Below are 16,536 nucleotides of genomic sequence, written 5' to 3'. Positions count from 1 at the left end.
AGTGAGGACTTGGTGCATGTAAATGCTCATGTGTTTATAACTGCACACAAAGAATGTTACTGTATGTGTCAGCACATGTAAGGGGCCCCTGTGTATCTGGATTCATGTTGAATGATTTGTTTTCCATAATTCTTCGTCAGAATGTGGCGTGTAAGAACATTTGATGGTCTATGATTTATGGCAATTTCCTGACTAAGGATTCTTTGGCAGATATTTCATTAACTGCAAGGCCTTACCACAGGAAGTGCTAGCAGCAGAGAGCAATGCCCCAATCCACAGAGATTGCCAAGGCATTTTCAATGTTAAAATGCTTCCAGAGCCTTGTACAGATGAGCGATAGTTTCATTAAACTGGCCCATACTCTAGCAACAAAAGAATCTTGTGCAAAATGTTACCTTGGCGATGTGCTGGTCTTCTGGGGTCCCTGGGAAAATTGGATTTGCAATTCCTAGTCAGCAATTTGTATTGGATAGCGATGTACCAGATGCCAGAAACATTTATGTCTTCCCAGTGTACTGTATTGCCATGTAGATAGAGCGTGATTTAATGCAACATGGCTTGCAAGTTTCATTCAGTTGATAAAAGCAAAATATGGTAGATGCTGGAAATCTGAAATAAAAACAGAAAAGGCTGGAAAAACTCAGCAGGTCTGACAGCATCTGTGGAGATAGAAACGCAGCTAACGGTTCGAGTCCATGTGACTCTCCAGAGTCATATGACTCTGAAGAGGAGTCTCATGGACTTGAAACGTTAGCTGCGTTTCTCTCTCCACAGATGCTGTCAGACCTGCTGAGTTTTTCCAGCATTCTCTGTTTTTATTGCATTCAGTTGAATTGGTTTGACCATGGGACCAAGACATTTGGGGCCTCTTTGGAAATTGGCAGTTTGGAAGATTTACTCACCAAAAACAGGTAGATTTCCTGAGTTAATCTTTTCCGCAATAGTCAAGCTGAAGAAGAAATTTGAAAATTGCTTTGGTTTCTTTCCTGCAGTCGTCCATTTATATTTCTTACTGTCTGAAATTTGCTGTCATCACTCTTGTAAATAATGAGCAAGCAGAAGGTTGCAAACTAGCCTGTGGTTAAACAGTGTATATCTGAGAACAAGGCAGGTTTGGTATCTGATAACTTAAGACAATTATTAAGACCCCAAAGTTGTCATTTGGAGATTCTGCTGTTTCTGAGTAGAAGACATGTTAGACAAGGCCTGCTTTTGGGAAGTCTTTCAGGAATTATATCACACTCCTGTGTCTCAGACTTTGACAAATATTCTCCCAGCTTGAGCGTAAATAGTGTCAATGAAAATTCACACTATTCCCTAACTCCTCCCCAGCATCAAACTATATCACTGTTCACTACTCGAGAGTACTGATCACTCGGGTGCCTTTCGCTGTTCCAGTGATTTGCTGACACCATATGTGGATCCCAGCACAATTCATCACCCCCCCACCCCTTGCCATCATAACCTGAATCAACCCCTCACCCTCCAACCCTGCCCCCTCCAACCATCAAGCCATTCAAAGTCTTTGAATACCTTACCACCAACTAACTGTATGCCCAGGTCTACCAAAACTGCTTTCCGAATCTCTTGGTTCTTCTTGGTCTCTTTGCAGTGTTTGTTACACTCAAGTTCTCCATGGTCCTTGATGGGGTACTTCTAGGTGCTGTACTCTCTTGCATGCCTCCTGATCTCAACATAGCTGGCTGTTCCCTAGCAGAGGCCTCTTGCACCCCCCCCCACCCCATGTACACTAAACTCTGGTGCACCTAGAGGAAATCTTTTTTGATTACCTCCTTTTTCTTGTTTATATACTGCCCCCCTATAAGGCATCTGCACTTCTGGAGTCAGCTTCCAAATACAGACGCATAACACCCACCTTTACATTTCCACCCAAGCTTGATTCAACGATCAACTCTGTTCAGTTAGGCTAAGCCTCATGGATAAGACAAAATTTGCTCTTGCTGGAGAGGCTGAATGGGTTGTCTCCAGCCCCCACACAGATGACTATAATTTCCAGGTTTTTCCCTCAGGCTGTGCCAGCTAATCCTTAACCTCGGGTAGGTACGGTACTGTTTGGCCCTGAGTTCACATCATATCCTACTGATCATCAAGGCCATCTCTACAACATCACCTGTCCTTCCCATACCTCTGTCACCACTCCTTTAAATGCACACCCCAAGGCTTTCATTTCAACAGCATCTTCTTTGCCAGCTGCATCTCCCCCTCCCCCCACCGAGACATAAGAACACAAGAATTAGGATCAGGAGTAGGCCATTCAGCCCCTCGAGCCAGCTCTGCATTTGACAATATTGTGGCTGATTTGACTGTGGCCTCAATTCCACTTTCCTGCCTGCCCCTCCATAACCCTCAGGGGTTATAACCCCATAACACTAACTCCAGCCAGTTCACAATTCCAATGCCAAGGCTCAAAAGCAAAAATACTCTGGATGCTGAAAATTTCAAATAAAAACGGAAAATGCTGGAAGTACTCAGCAGGTTGGGCAGCATCAATGGAGAGAGAAACAAAGTTAATATTTCAGCTCAATGACCTGAGACGTTAACTCTCCCTCTGACACCATGGCCCTGCACCAAGTCCAGTTCATCTTTCACCCATCTGCACGGAACTTATCATCTTCAAACTGAACTCGGCTTTTACAGTTTTGGTTTCCAAATTGCTCCAAATATTTGCTGCTCTCCCTCTTCCCCACAACATTTCTGGCTTGAAGCCCTGTCATTGGGTTTCAGCCTCTGGCATATTCCACCCCTCCCCCACTACTCCACCAGTAACGACAAAGCTTTCAGGTATATGAGTTGTGTCTCTGAAATTCAATCGTGAAACACTTTCTATCTTCGATTGCCTTATGTAAAAATCTCCTTGAAACCTGGTACCTCTCTAGCCTTCATTTTGCAAAAGGTTATCGGCCTGAAAGGTTAGCTCTGGTACTCATTTCACAGAGGCTGCCTGAACTGCTGAGATTCTCCAGCATTTTCTGTTTTCTTTTCCAACTGTACATGAAGGACATTATAAAATTCACGTTGTGTGCCCAACTGCTCTTGACCCAACCAAAGCACTCTCCCCATGTCCGATGGTGTTCTTCTGGCTGTTGGCTACTCATCAGAAGTCTCTCCCATCTGATGGTTCTTGGATTAGAATCTTTTTTGGTTCTGTGGCTCCCACACTTCAGTTAAGACACAGGTGGTATGTTTCTCATGTTTGGTTTTTCCCTTTTTTTTTGTACAGATCCCCACATTAAAGTTGGCGGAAAGAAAGAAAATGTGAAGGAAGCGAAAGAAAAGATCATGTCCGTCCTAGACACAAAAGTAAGACGCAGCATCACAGTTCACCAGCTGCCGTGTGTATTATCAATGTGCATTGTCTGTTTAGTTACTGCGATAGATCAGTGTAGTGAGATCAATAATACACACTTCATAATTATGCTCATGCCTTCACTGCCACTTGTGCACCAGTTAGAAATCTTTCCTCGTTCTGTCTCTTTCCTTTCAGCTCTCTCTCATTCCTGCTCTCTATCACTCTCTCTCTCTCTCCGTCTCTTTGTCACTCCCTCTCACTCCCCCCTCTCTCTCTCTCCCTCTCTTTCTCACTCCCTCTCACTCCCCCTCTCCCTCTCTCTCTCTCACTCTCTCTCAGAGGGACAGAGGAACCTTCCATTCTGTTAGAATAGTCCCAGCTTCCCTGATCTCTCCAAATAACTGAAACTCTTCCCCTCTGCTATAGTGTCACCTCTGGCAGAGTGATTCTCAGCCTGTGTCCATCCACGGTTACAGTTGTTTGTTCAGCACCCCTCTGAGGAAACTTGGACCCCATGGACTTTAACCCGAACTGGAAGCATATCACGGGGTCAGAACGATTGCTGTTGAACTAATTAAAGAAAGCACTGTCTTAATAACCAGTAATCCCAGTCCAGGGCCATGCAACCTGATATCCCATTTTCTCATTTGAACAATAAAGCATTGTTGAATCAAAGTGATGCTTATAATTCGAGAGCGTTCTTTATTGAAAAAATTTAAAGAAATTGGTGAAGTGATCAGGATAGATAGAAGGAACCATCCAATGACATTTGTGTTTCCTCTTACCCTTTGAATTAGAGTAATCGGGTGACTTTGAAGATGGACGTGTCACATACAGAACACTCCCATGTAATTGGCAAAGGAGGAAACAACATCAAAAAAGTAATGGAGGAGACGGGCTGTCACATTCACTTCCCCGACTCCAACAGGAACAACCAGACAGAGAAAAGCAATCAGGTAATTTCCGGACTTCGGACATCATGGCTGCTGCACTACGTTGGATCGGTTGTCTATTTGTTGACCTCTCCTGGGTTCAACCCAATGCCAGGCCCCTCCTACAGCCCAACCGTCACCTGTAAGTCCAGCTCCTTATGATTGAAGTCAGTAGATAAAACCGCCATTGGTGTCTTCACCCTCTTTACTGCTTATTGGCTTAAACTAGAGAATGACATGGTTACTGCTGCCAAGTTGGCACCAAATGTTCCATTTGATGGAAAGGGCAAAACAATCTGTCATAGCTTTAAGTGTTACAGTGAATCATCCTGACAAGTTTGACCCATAGTTCTGCATTAAACCCTGCAGCCGTGGTCCAATGTAAGTTCGCTGTGTTTACCTGGTAAGCCTTCATTCACTATATTGCCAAGAGCATTTGATGAGCTCGAGAACCTATAAAAATTCCTTCATTTCTCCAAAAGGATGATGTCACTGAATTGTCTGGATCCATGCCTACTGTGGTGGCTTTGGTGAGAACCAGGGTACAGGTGGAATTGAAAACAGTGCATGCAAACTCTTCAACCTCGTTAAATAAACAGCACATGGCAGAGTTTACTAAACTGGTTTAGAAGAACCTTAATTGATACTGTAACAAAACACGGATTTAGTATTTGGAGATTGCGTTAATAAAGCTTGGGCTTGATGTAGGTGGCTCATCTGGAGTTATGGGTGACTAGTCATACCCTTGAACCAATAATTGGGTGACCTAATCTTTAGAAACAGTAGGAAGGATTACAGGCTCACATCAACATTCAGGTGAATTTCAGCAATGAGAAACTCAAAAAAACCCCAAAATACTGCCGATGCTGGAAATCTAAAATAAAAAGAGAAAATGCTGAAGTACTCAGGAATTTGGAGAGCATCTGTGAAGACAGGAAGGTAGGGTTAATGTTACAGGCCCCCATGACCCTTCCTCAGACCCTTCGATATTTCAGATCTATGATTATTAGTCAGAACTGCTTCAACAATGAATCATTGATCTGTAAAGAAAATCGAATGATTTGTTCATAGGTGAATGGAAATTGGTGTGAGTTGGACAGAGCTTTTGTGCTTTGTGGATGAGATAGAGATGGAAATTCTAAATTGTTTCCAAATATTCTCGAGGTCTGTGAGGGAGTTCTACAGGCTCCATGTGTTCATTGGATTTTCTCTATTTTCCGAGCATATTCTTCCTTAATTTATTGAAGAAAAATAGATTCTGCAACATTAGCATTGATTTAAGTTGAGTGGGTGATGGTGGTTTTTGAAGTGTTGAGAAAGCACCTCCCTTGAAGCTGGGGCAGGGGCTGGTACTGAGGGTGGGGAGGATCCACAGGAATGTTTCATTATTTTTTGGGAGTTCCCAAGGATATGTCCTGAAGAGAGTACCCAGGCATGGACCATTACTTGAAGGGAGTTTCTACAACAGAAATGTTTGAAAATCACATTTCTAATTGATTGCAATGGATCTGCTTTGATTAACAGGTCTCCATAGCAGGACAGCCATATGGTGTAGAAGCAGCCCGAGGTCGTATTAGAGTAAGTTTCTAACCTGAGTTTACAGTTGCGTGGTTTTGGTGATACATGAAGTTCCGTTGTCAGTGACAGAATCCTCCACAGTTGCTGATATAAGAACGCTTGGGGCAGAATTTTTCGCTCGGTGTGCAGATGCACGCCCGACATGCTCAAGTATAAAATAGCACGCAATAACGCCGGGCAAGCGTCCTGACGTCATCGTGCACTCACGTGATATTTGCACATGCAAGAGTCGGCAGCACGCCTTCTGACAATTAAGAGGCCCATTGAGGCCATTAAAGTAGTAATTGAAGGCGATTTTTCACGGCCCATCCAACGTTATGGTTGGTAGGTCGCCAAATCAGCCAGGCAGCCTTTGTCTTTTTGAGGAAACCTCATCCAAGGGCAGGATGAGGTTTCCAAAGTTAATCAAAAACAAGATAAAAATGTTTGGACAGAATTTTCATCATCCATTTGTCCTGGTGGCTGATTCTGATGCATGGGATTTTTTTCCTGATTTTAAAAATCTTTTTTTTTTTGCATTTAATTCTCAGCTCCCTGAGGCAGCTCTCTGCTTCCGGGGAGCTTTCATTCCGGGCTCCTCTGAGCATGCACTAACTCCAGCGATGACCCTCCTCCGGCCCCCTACCCCAGTAGCTTGGAGCCGTTAATTGGCCAGCTAGCGTGAAATCATGGCTGGGGGCCAATCGCGGTTGGGGGTCTGTTCTCTGGCTGCTCCCTGGCCCACCGATCATGGGCACCTGCCAGACTCAAAATCCTGCCTTTGGACTCGTACAGAGCCAATTCTGTGCTTTCGTTACCTATAAGCTCACAGATCTTTCAAGCGACAGGAGTGTTTGGTGATCAGATGGTAGCACTTGGAACAGAAATGCTTCATAAAGAGAGTTTAAAAGATGAACATTTGAATTTAAAACAAACTACATTTCTTTTTTTGTTAAAATTGAATAGTGTGTAGAGAGCACATAACACACATTGATGCTACAGTCTGTGGGGAAGGTCGATTTGTTGTCTATTAACATGTCAACACTTTTGTTCATGGAAGTGGCTGATTGCTATCCTCAAGATGACTTTAAAAAAATATTTCTAAATAGGGAGCCATAGTAGCCCCCGAATATTTGGGACCAGAGTTAACAGTTATCTGAAAGTGATTGCAAAAGACGTTTGGGACGATTTCCCGTGGTGAGCCAGTCATTTGCACAAGATGTTGCTGCTGGCTGTGGGCATCCCCATACACTGGCATGGGTAGAAATGTAAAACTGGCACCTGTATTTTCTGACAGGGCCACTCCACTTACCCAACATTCAGGAAGTCCACAACTCAAGCCAGAATTTCAAATTATTTTTGAAACAAGAAATGAGCTGCTCGTCACCTTTTAACTGTGTGGGAAAGTATGAGTGTTGTTACCTCAGTAACAGCCCATTGGCTGCACAAGCTCAGTATTCCCTCTGCCAATGACATTCAGCAATACAGAAGAGATGGGCACTGTGCCCTAGATGTGAGGTGGTATTAAAGTTTCCACTCTTCCCTTGAAAAGGAAAAAATGGTAATGGGGAAAGAGCGGGATTAGTGGGACTAATTGGTTTGCTCTTTCTAAGAGCCAGCACAGGTACGATGGACCAAATGGTCATCTCCTGAGCTGTGTGTTTCAACGTGCAGGAAACAAGATAAACACTCCCATTTTCACACTGTGAGAGGCACAGTATAAAAACTGAGAGCTCATGCAGTCTTGTGGTATGGTATAAAAATTACATCAAGTAATTTATTTGAAGCAAATAAAATTCAGAAATTCACAGAAGATCATGGTGGAGGCAGGTTCAATTGAGCTATTTAAGAGGGAATTGGGTTATTATCTGAAAAGGAAGAATGTGCAGGGCTACAGGGAGAAGGCTGTGGAAGTGGCACTAAGTAAATTACTCCTTTGGAGAAACAGCAGAGATACAACAGGCTGAATGTCCTCCTCCTGTAATAATTCTGTGATTCTATAACTACTTTAAAGTAAGTCGTGAAGCCTGGGAAGAATCATTTAATTATTTAACTTTTTAAAGTAAGTTGCATCTTTATGCACGAACTGAGATTTAATAATGAATAAAACTTTATTTTTACTGCATGTAACACTTTTTTTTGTAAACAAGTACTTGACTAAATAGTTGACCCTTCGCAGCCGTTTGGTTATGTAATGAGAGGTAGTGAGCAATAGTTCTGAATCTATAGCATGTGTTGTTCTATGATTTATCGGTTATTGTTTAGTAACTGTTCAATGTTCTGCCACCTAGGAGCTGCTCCCCCTGGTGATGATGTTCGATTTGCCCATCGCTGGCATTTTACAGCCAATTCCAGACCCCAACTCGCCCACGATCCAGCACCTATCCCAAACCTATAACATCTCCATTTCCTTCAAACAGCGGTCACGAATGTATGGTGCCACAGTCATTATCCGAGGGTCTCAGAACAATGCTGCAGCAGTCAAGGTGAGAGCAGTCTCAGCATCGTAAAGGTACGGGCCAGGATTTTACTGCCCCTCCCACCTGGCGGGACATTACGGTTCCACTGAACTGAATGGAGATTTAAATGGCTCACCACATCCGCCGGGGGGGGGGAGAGACACCAAAGGGGGCCATAAAATCATGGCCACTGATTTTATCTTCAATTCAGTAGATTATAAACACATTTAAGATTAATAAAACAACTTCCCTTATTGACCAGGTTAAAACGTTGACTGAATAATAGAACTTTACAGCACAGAAGGAGGCCATTCGGCCCATTGTGTGTCTTACTGTCCCACCCTCCCTATTTTTTGCCCATAACTCTGCAAATGTTTCTTTTTGGTATATTTATCCAATTCCTGTTTGAAAGTTATTGTTGAACATGCTACCATTGCCCTTTCAGGCATGACATGATCATGACAACTTACTACATTTTTAAAAAAAATCTCGCATCTCTTCCAGCCTCCCAGTTCTTTCACCAATTATCTTAAATCTGTTTTCTCTGGTTACCAGCCCTTCTTGCCACTCGAAACAGTTTCTCCCTATTTAGTTTTCTGAACACTTCTAACAAATCTCCCTGTAATTTTCTGTCCTCTGAGGAGAACAATCCTGGCTTCTTTAATCTTTCCACTTAGCTGAAGTCCCTCCTAGTATCGTTCGAATAAATCTCCTTTGCACCCTCTCCAAGGACTTGGCATCCTTCCCAAAGTGTAGTGCCCAAAATTGGACACAACACTGCAGCTGAGGCCTAACCAGTGATAAATGAAAAGCTCTAATACACCGCTTGACTACCAGCTTGTGCTCCAGCCTTGGTGTGCTGCACTAAATCGACAGTAAAGTAAAATCGACACAGAAATACCAGACGTAAATAGGGTACTGTCCACATGTTCTTGCTTCCATATACAATAAAGTTTCTGTTATCTGGCACTCTACCAACCGGAATTCTCTATTAGCTGGAATTCTGGGGTGGGGTCTGTTTCTTGATTGGACATGTGAAGCTCGCAGGTAAATAGTAATCAGTGGGCAACCTGTTTGCTCCAGTCTCAGCCTCCCACTCCTCTGCAGCACCACCTCCCCTCAGTGCCACTCAGTCGATTCACTTGTTCACACATCTCTCACGAAAGCTCAATACCCATGTCATCATCCTGGAGATTTCTCATTGGGTGAAAACGTGGGAATCACCTTACATCTCAGTTAACCAGCATATTTGATTAACCTACACTTCCCATTCCAGGAACTTGCCGGATATCAGAGATTTTCCTGTATTTAATTTTTAAAAAGCCACTGGAGAAGGCATATTTGCAAAGTTTGATACCAGAACTAAGAAGTTCTATTTATCAGGAAAGATTGGACAGGCCGAGACTCTTTTCTCTAGCAATGAGAAGACTGTGAAGTGATCCAATAGAGTTCTTTAAAATTATGAAGGAATTTGATAGAGTAGATTTATAGATGGGGGGCGTGGAGAGAACAGAACTAGTGCCATAAATAGAAGATAGTCACCAATAAACCCAATAGGGAATTCAGGAGAAACTTTTCCCCAGGTGGTTGTAATAACGTGGAACTTGCTGCTACAGGAAGTAGTTGAGGCAAATAGCACAGATACATTTAAGGGGAAGCTGCATAAGCACATGAAAAAGGAAATAGAAAGACACACTGACAGGATGCAGCAGGGTGAAAGGAGTCTTGTGTGTGAACATCAGTGCTGGCATGGAACAGTTGGGCTGAATGACCTGTAAATGTTACTGTTAGTTCTGTGGACATATGGTCCACCAGAATTAGTGAAGAGACCGGCTTGTGGGTGAATTCCTTTGTTCAGAACACAATGTGTCAAATGTAAACTGCCTGTTCTCATTCCAGGAAGGGACTGCCATGCTCCTGGAACATCTGGCTGGCAGTCTGGGCAGTGCCATCCCTGTCAGCACCCAACTAGACATTGCACCTCAACACCATCTCTTCATGATGGGTCGCAACGGCAATAACATTAAACACATAATGCAGCGAGCTGGAGCCCAGATCCATTTTCCTGACCCCAGCAATCCCCAGAAGAAGTCCACAGTCTACCTCCAGGGCACCATCGAGTCTGTCTGTCTAGCTAGACAATACCTCATGGTATGCATTAATTTTCTCATACATATTCTATAAGTAGGTCATTTTGTCGAATCGCTGATGGTTAATTTTGCTAGAAGCTTTTTTCTATATGATGAGGAAATGCCTTTTAAATTTGATGGATGGCTTTGCTACATGATCGCCACAGTAAACATTGAAAAGGTAGTTGGAAACTATTTGTGTCTGAGCCATGCAAACACGTAAATATGGATATTTTTATGTTGTAAAATTTGAGTATTATATTAAAGTTCCAAACATCACGTGTTCAAATTCCAAAATGGCAAATTGTGAAGCTTCATTCAATAAGTTTGGTAATTTGGCACCATAAAAATTACCACTAAACCTGGATTATAGTTAAAACTGAATTAGTTCATTAATGTATTTAAGGAGAAACCTGGCGTCATTACCCAGTCTGGCCTACACGTGACTGGTTGACTCTTAGTGCCCTCCAAAGTCGTTCAGAAAGCCACTTAGTCACCATGGCAACTTGGAATGGAGTGCCGTCCAATTTTTCTTCCAGCAGCTTGAGAGATTCAAGTTAATAATAATGTGGGCCCAAGAGGATCTGTGGTACCACATGCATAGCCCATAAACAGGATAATGAATACCTTACTAGACTGTAGTAGCATCATAGCAATTGTCCCTAACTGTAATAAGACACTTTTCTTGAAATTCACTAATTGGATGAACTTGCCCTGAAAGGAAATAGATGTTTAAGATGTGTTTTTCTGTGAATTCCTTATATTTTCCTTTTGATGTTGATTGAAGCTTAATCACGTGATTAAGCCTTGTGTACATTTTCAAGACTCATGACATCTGTTCTAGGGTGGCCAAGTTGTACTATTAATGATAGAGTTGATCTGCAGACACTTGTTGGGTAGAAACATTAATTTGATTTACAATATACGCAGCAGCAACTACACGTGTGCATTCAACTCCAACTCCATCTCTACACTGAATGCTGAGGTAGCCCGTGCTACTCTTCTATTGGTTACTACAGTTCATGTGATCTTCCTTAGCAAGTATTATTCTTAAAGGTACATTACACACTAAAACTGTAATTACTACAACACCCCTATGCAAATTGATTTGTCAATTAAGATTAATGAGCTATGAGGGGAATATTCACTCCTTCCACCTTAGTGGTAATATGACAATTTTGGAAGATCCACCCATTACACAATCACCAAAAGCTCCTGGACAGGTACAAAAGGAAATTTAAAAGGTTTGGAATGCAAAGGGATTGAAGTTATATTACAAGTATATAAAGCTAGACCCTATTTAGAGTAACTCTGTTCAGCTCTGGGTACTGCAACTCAGGAAGGCTATGTTGGACTTGACGGGAGTACAACTCAGACAGCACCTTTAATGGAGTAATATGTCCCAAGCTGCTTCACAGGAATGTTGTAAAGCAAAATTTGGCACATCAGGCAGTATTAAGGCAGATTCTCAAAAGATTGATCAAGGAAGTAGATTTTAAGGAGCATCTTAAAGGAGTAAAGAGAGGCAGAGAGGCCTAGGGAGGTAATTCCAGAGGAGTTCACAGATACAGGGAGCAATAAGGCCATGGAAGGATTTAAAAAGCATGAGAATTTAAAAATTGAGGCATTGCTTAATTGGGAGCCAGCTTGGGTTAGTGATGAACAGGACTTGGTGCATGTAAGAACGTGGGTAACAAAGTTTTAGATGGGCTCGGGTTTACGGAGGGTTAAATGCGGGAGGCCAGCTAGGAGCGAGTTGAAAAAAATCAAGTCTAGAGGTAACAAAGGTATTAATGAGGGTTTCAGCAGCTGATGAGCTGAGGAAGGGGAAAATATGGGTCATATTAGGTTGCAAACATACTGGCTTAATCTCAAACTGCTGACAGGGAGAGGGATGGAGTCGGTAGCTAAGAAATGGAGTTTGGAGTGCAGCCTGAAGTCAGTGGCTTTGGTTTTCCCAACATTGAATTGGAAATTTCTGTTCATGCAGCACTGAACGCTGGACAAGCAAATCTGATCACTTGGAAATAGTGGCCAGGCTGAGCGAGGTGCCGGTTAGGTGGAGCTGGCTGTCATCAGTGTGCATGTGAGAAGTAGTACTGTTTTCAGTTGATGTATAATCCTTCAAAATCTCTACATTCCTCCAATACTGGCCTCTTGAGCATCCCTGATTTTAATTGCTCCATGGTTGGTGGCAGTGCTTTCTGTTGCCCAGGTCCCAAGCTCCAGAATTCCCTTCATAAATTGCTCAACTTCACACCTTTAAGATATTCCGACCTTTTTGACCAAGCTTTTCCCAAATATCTCCTTACATGGTTCAATGTCAAATCTTGTTTGATGATGCTCCTCTGAAGTGCCTTAGGATTTTTTGTTACTGTTAAAGGCATTATACAAATACAAATTGTTCTAAATGGATGTTTGCTGTTGAAGTAAAGCAAAGCAATGTTTCATGAAACTGCACTCAAGCGATGTGCAGCATTGTACTCGAGTAAGAGTGTGTCCAAACTTTGAAACTTAACTCTGATTAGATTTCTTCTTTTCCGTAATGGTTTTACCCAATGGAGATGAAGGCTTGATGCAGTTTCTGTGCACTTAACCTTTTGCTAATTCTGTACTCCAGGGTTGTCTCCCTCTTGTGTTGATGTTTGATATGAAGGAAGATATTGAAGTCGAGCCACAGCGGATTACTCAGTTAATGGAGCAGTTGGATGTCTTCATTAGCATCAAGCCAAAGCCTAAACAGCCCAGTAAGGTATGGAATACTGCTGAACGTTCTCTCTTTACCAAGTTCATGTTTGCTTTACTAATCTGATCTAATAAAGTTCAAATAACTGTACAGGAAGGAAAAAAGTCAAGAGCAAAGCTTCAAGTGAATAAAAATAACAGAAACCAGAGTACACCATTCAGCCCCTCAAGTATCTTCCAGCATTCAGTTAAATTTCCATTACCTTTTCTGTGAAGAAGTGCTTTCTGACATCATCCTTGATTGGCCTAGCTCTAATTTTAATGTTCTGCCCCTTGTTCTGGACTCCTCCACCAGAGGAAATAGTTTCCCCTCTAACTACTCTATCAGATTGTTTAATTACCTTAAGCACCTTCCTTAGTTCACCCTTAATCTGCTGTACTCTATAGAACAAAGTCCCTGTAACCTGTCCTCATAATATAACCATTTTAGACCTGGTATTATTCTCTGCTGCACCAAGGCTAAACATATCCTTTCTGAGGTACAGGAACAAGTGACCAAAAGTGATCCAAGGGCGGTGGAGCGTATTTAGAGTATTTATGAATTCTTGTACATAGTCTTGTTTGTAACAACTGTTGGAGTTGGTATCAATACTCAAACATTCCTCCCTGGGATTCACTTGGCATATTCCTGATTTCTCTGTAAATGATGGAAGAATTGCACAAATAGTGTGAGAGCAAATGTCCATGCTGTTTCCATGTAGATTGAGGAACTTTCAAACCTCTGGGCTGTGTGACATTCTGATTTCAATTTTGGAAGAGTGTCTTGGATGCAGGAGGAGATTAAAAAGGGGATGCTAAAGATATCCTTACCTATGTCTGACTACTGGATAACTGCAGGTAGAATTCTAGCTCCTTCAAGGACTTATGTACCGATTCTCATCCAACAGCAGTTCCCAATTAACCTGAAGTTCCATAGGCACAGTCTTCTCCAAAATGGTGTACTTCTGCAGGACCTCCTCAGCTCTGCTCATGACAGTCTTGATGACGTGATTTACCAGAAAAGCCTTTATTCGAATCCTCAGTAACAATGCTGTGCACTGTTTGGCCAGGGCTGGTCAATTAGTCCCTTTTTAAAATAACTGAAGCAGCAGCGATAACTTTACTTTTCCTTTATCTCTGCTCCTGGATCCTGCCTTCATGTTCACCTTTTTCCAATTGCACCACTGAATGACCTGAAGTTCAGATGGCCCTGTGTCTTTTACCTGGTTTCAGCCAGTGTCCGTTTCCCAGGAAACCTGAAGTTTCTGTTTCATTTTCAATCTTAGTTTTCCTAGAAACCTGAAGATTCAATTCCTCTTTCAGTTAGTGTCTGACTCAAAAAATTCGAGCTTTGAAAGCACAGCTTTATGTGACGAGTCGCATTTCCTGGAATTTAGAGGGTCAAGGGAGTGATATGATCAAAGGTTTCAAAATATTAAGTGGAACAAATTGGGAGAACTATTTCTGTCAGTTGGAGAGTCTGACTACGGGACATAGTGTAAAAATTAGAACCAGACATTTTTAGGAGTGAAATTATGAAACATTTCTTCATGCAAAGCTTGTAGAAGTTTGGAACGCTCTTCCACAAATGGCAATTGATGCTAGATCAATTAATTTTAAAACTGAGATTGATAGTTTTTTTGACCAAAGGTATTAAGGGGCATGAGGCAAAGGTGAGTATATGAGGCTAGATTGCATATCAGCCATAATTTCATTGAATGCCAGAACAGGTTCAATGGGTTAAATAGCTCGCTGCTGTTCCTATGAGAGGGAAGGATGTATCTTGCTTGGAAATCTGTAAAGGATGTTTATATAGTTGGTGATAGAGATTACTGTTTACCATGTTTTTATGTTATACCTTTTTAGAGCAGAGGTTATTAAAAAAAAAACCTTCTCTAGTTTGCACACAATCCAGGGCATGTTTTTTCAAAATTCTCAGCCTAGCTGATGAATTTGTAACTGGACTAGTAATCCAGAGGTCTGGATTCATCATTGGAGGCCTGAGTTCAAATCCCACCAATGATAGCCAGAAGTTTAAATTCACTGAATTAAATAAATGTGGAATGAAAAGTTAGAAACTGCTGGAGTCCATAGAAGCTGATCTGGATTAGTGATGTCCTTTAGGGAAGGAAATCTGCCATCCTTACTAAGACTGGTCTATATGTGACTCCAAATTCCACTGAAATAGCCTAGCAAGGTGACTCACCATCACCTTCTGAAGGGTAAGTAGACACGGCCAATAAATGCTGGTCTTGCCAGCGACATTCACAGCCTGAGAATGAATTTTTTTTAAAAACCAAGAAGTAGAAGAAGATTTGAAGCAGATTTTTCACTGAGAATGAGCTTTTTCGATGTATTCTTGCTTAAATCACACATGAAACCATATTCCAGTGTTTTGCATATACATAAAACTTTGATGTGATACTAACAATGAGTGTCCTTATAATAATCTGGCACCAAATAAAGCACAGGAGGAGGACACTTGGCCCATCATGTCAATGTCTGCACTTTGCCAGAATATTCTCTTTCCTAATAGTCTTGCATCTTCACCAGCTTTGAAAATTTATCCACTTTTTCTTTAAAATGTACAATGGTCTGTACCTCAGGTGCTTCCTGTAGTCAAGCATTCTATGCTCAAAAACTGTTTGCACAAAGAAATTTGTTCCAACCTCCACATTCAGTCTTTTGGTGGCTGTTTTTATGAGGATGGCCTCTTGTTACCAATTCCCAGTAGCATATACTTAATGTAATAAGACAAACATTTTTCACTCAAGGAAGCTTATCACAGTCTGCTGGTTTTACATTGCGCACATGTATAGTTCACATGATATGTGACAGAAAGAGAACCCACTTTGCTAGCACATCTTTCCAAAGGGTTGCAGAGCTGGAAATTCTACATGGTTGCAACTTCAAGCAAGCCCTTTACATGTTGTGCCCCTTCTCAAATGGTCATGGCAGAAGAATTATGTGCGTGGGTGTGTTTACTTTGAGGTTTGTATCTCACATATCGATATATACTCTTGTGTACCTACAAAGACAAATCTGGTGGCTCAGTGGAATACAATCTCTGTGGTTTCTGATCAGGAAATTAATTTTCCAACTGTTGCTAGACATGGCTGACAAATACTTGTCTGTTTTGCTAGAATCAGTGACTCATTTCTGTCTCAACATCAAAATATAAGCCAGTTGGGGCTTTCACTTATTCAAATAATAATTAGGAATTGTTTTACCAAGTACATCTTTCATATGCTAGCATATATATTTTGTTTGCATAAATGAGCAGATAATTTGTTTTATGTCTTTTCATTAATCGATTTCAGGATTAAAAACCCATCTCTCTCTTTAGGCCTTCCCAATGTCCTAGTGCCAAGCACCATGTTTCAATCTCAAGTACAACTGGTGGCCAAGCTCAGCAGCATCTGTGG

General features: G+C 41.8%; 1 protein-coding gene across 3 annotated transcripts in view; it reads left to right on the top strand.

The window, feature by feature from the left end:
* The window catches only part of LOC121289895 (protein bicaudal C homolog 1-like), a 314,358-nt gene that overhangs the window by 245,960 nt on the left and 51,862 nt on the right, over positions 1-16,536 (top strand). For all 3 annotated transcript variants that reach the window (XM_041209847.1, XM_041209845.1, XM_041209846.1), the window contains exons 4-9: positions 3,242-3,321; positions 4,108-4,266; positions 5,767-5,820; positions 8,091-8,285; positions 10,158-10,409; positions 13,008-13,139. In XM_041209847.1, the coding sequence (XP_041065781.1) occupies positions 3,242-3,321; positions 4,108-4,266; positions 5,767-5,820; positions 8,091-8,285; positions 10,158-10,409; positions 13,008-13,139 (872 nt within the window). The remainder of the gene's footprint in view (positions 1-3,241; positions 3,322-4,107; positions 4,267-5,766; positions 5,821-8,090; positions 8,286-10,157; positions 10,410-13,007; positions 13,140-16,536) is intronic.

Source organism: Carcharodon carcharias, chromosome 17 (assembly GCF_017639515.1).
Source record: "Carcharodon carcharias isolate sCarCar2 chromosome 17, sCarCar2.pri, whole genome shotgun sequence".
Lineage (NCBI taxonomy): Eukaryota > Metazoa > Chordata > Chondrichthyes > Lamniformes > Lamnidae > Carcharodon > Carcharodon carcharias.
The sequence above is the reverse complement of the archived record's forward strand: the minus strand, read 5'-3'. Positions and strand labels throughout refer to the sequence as shown.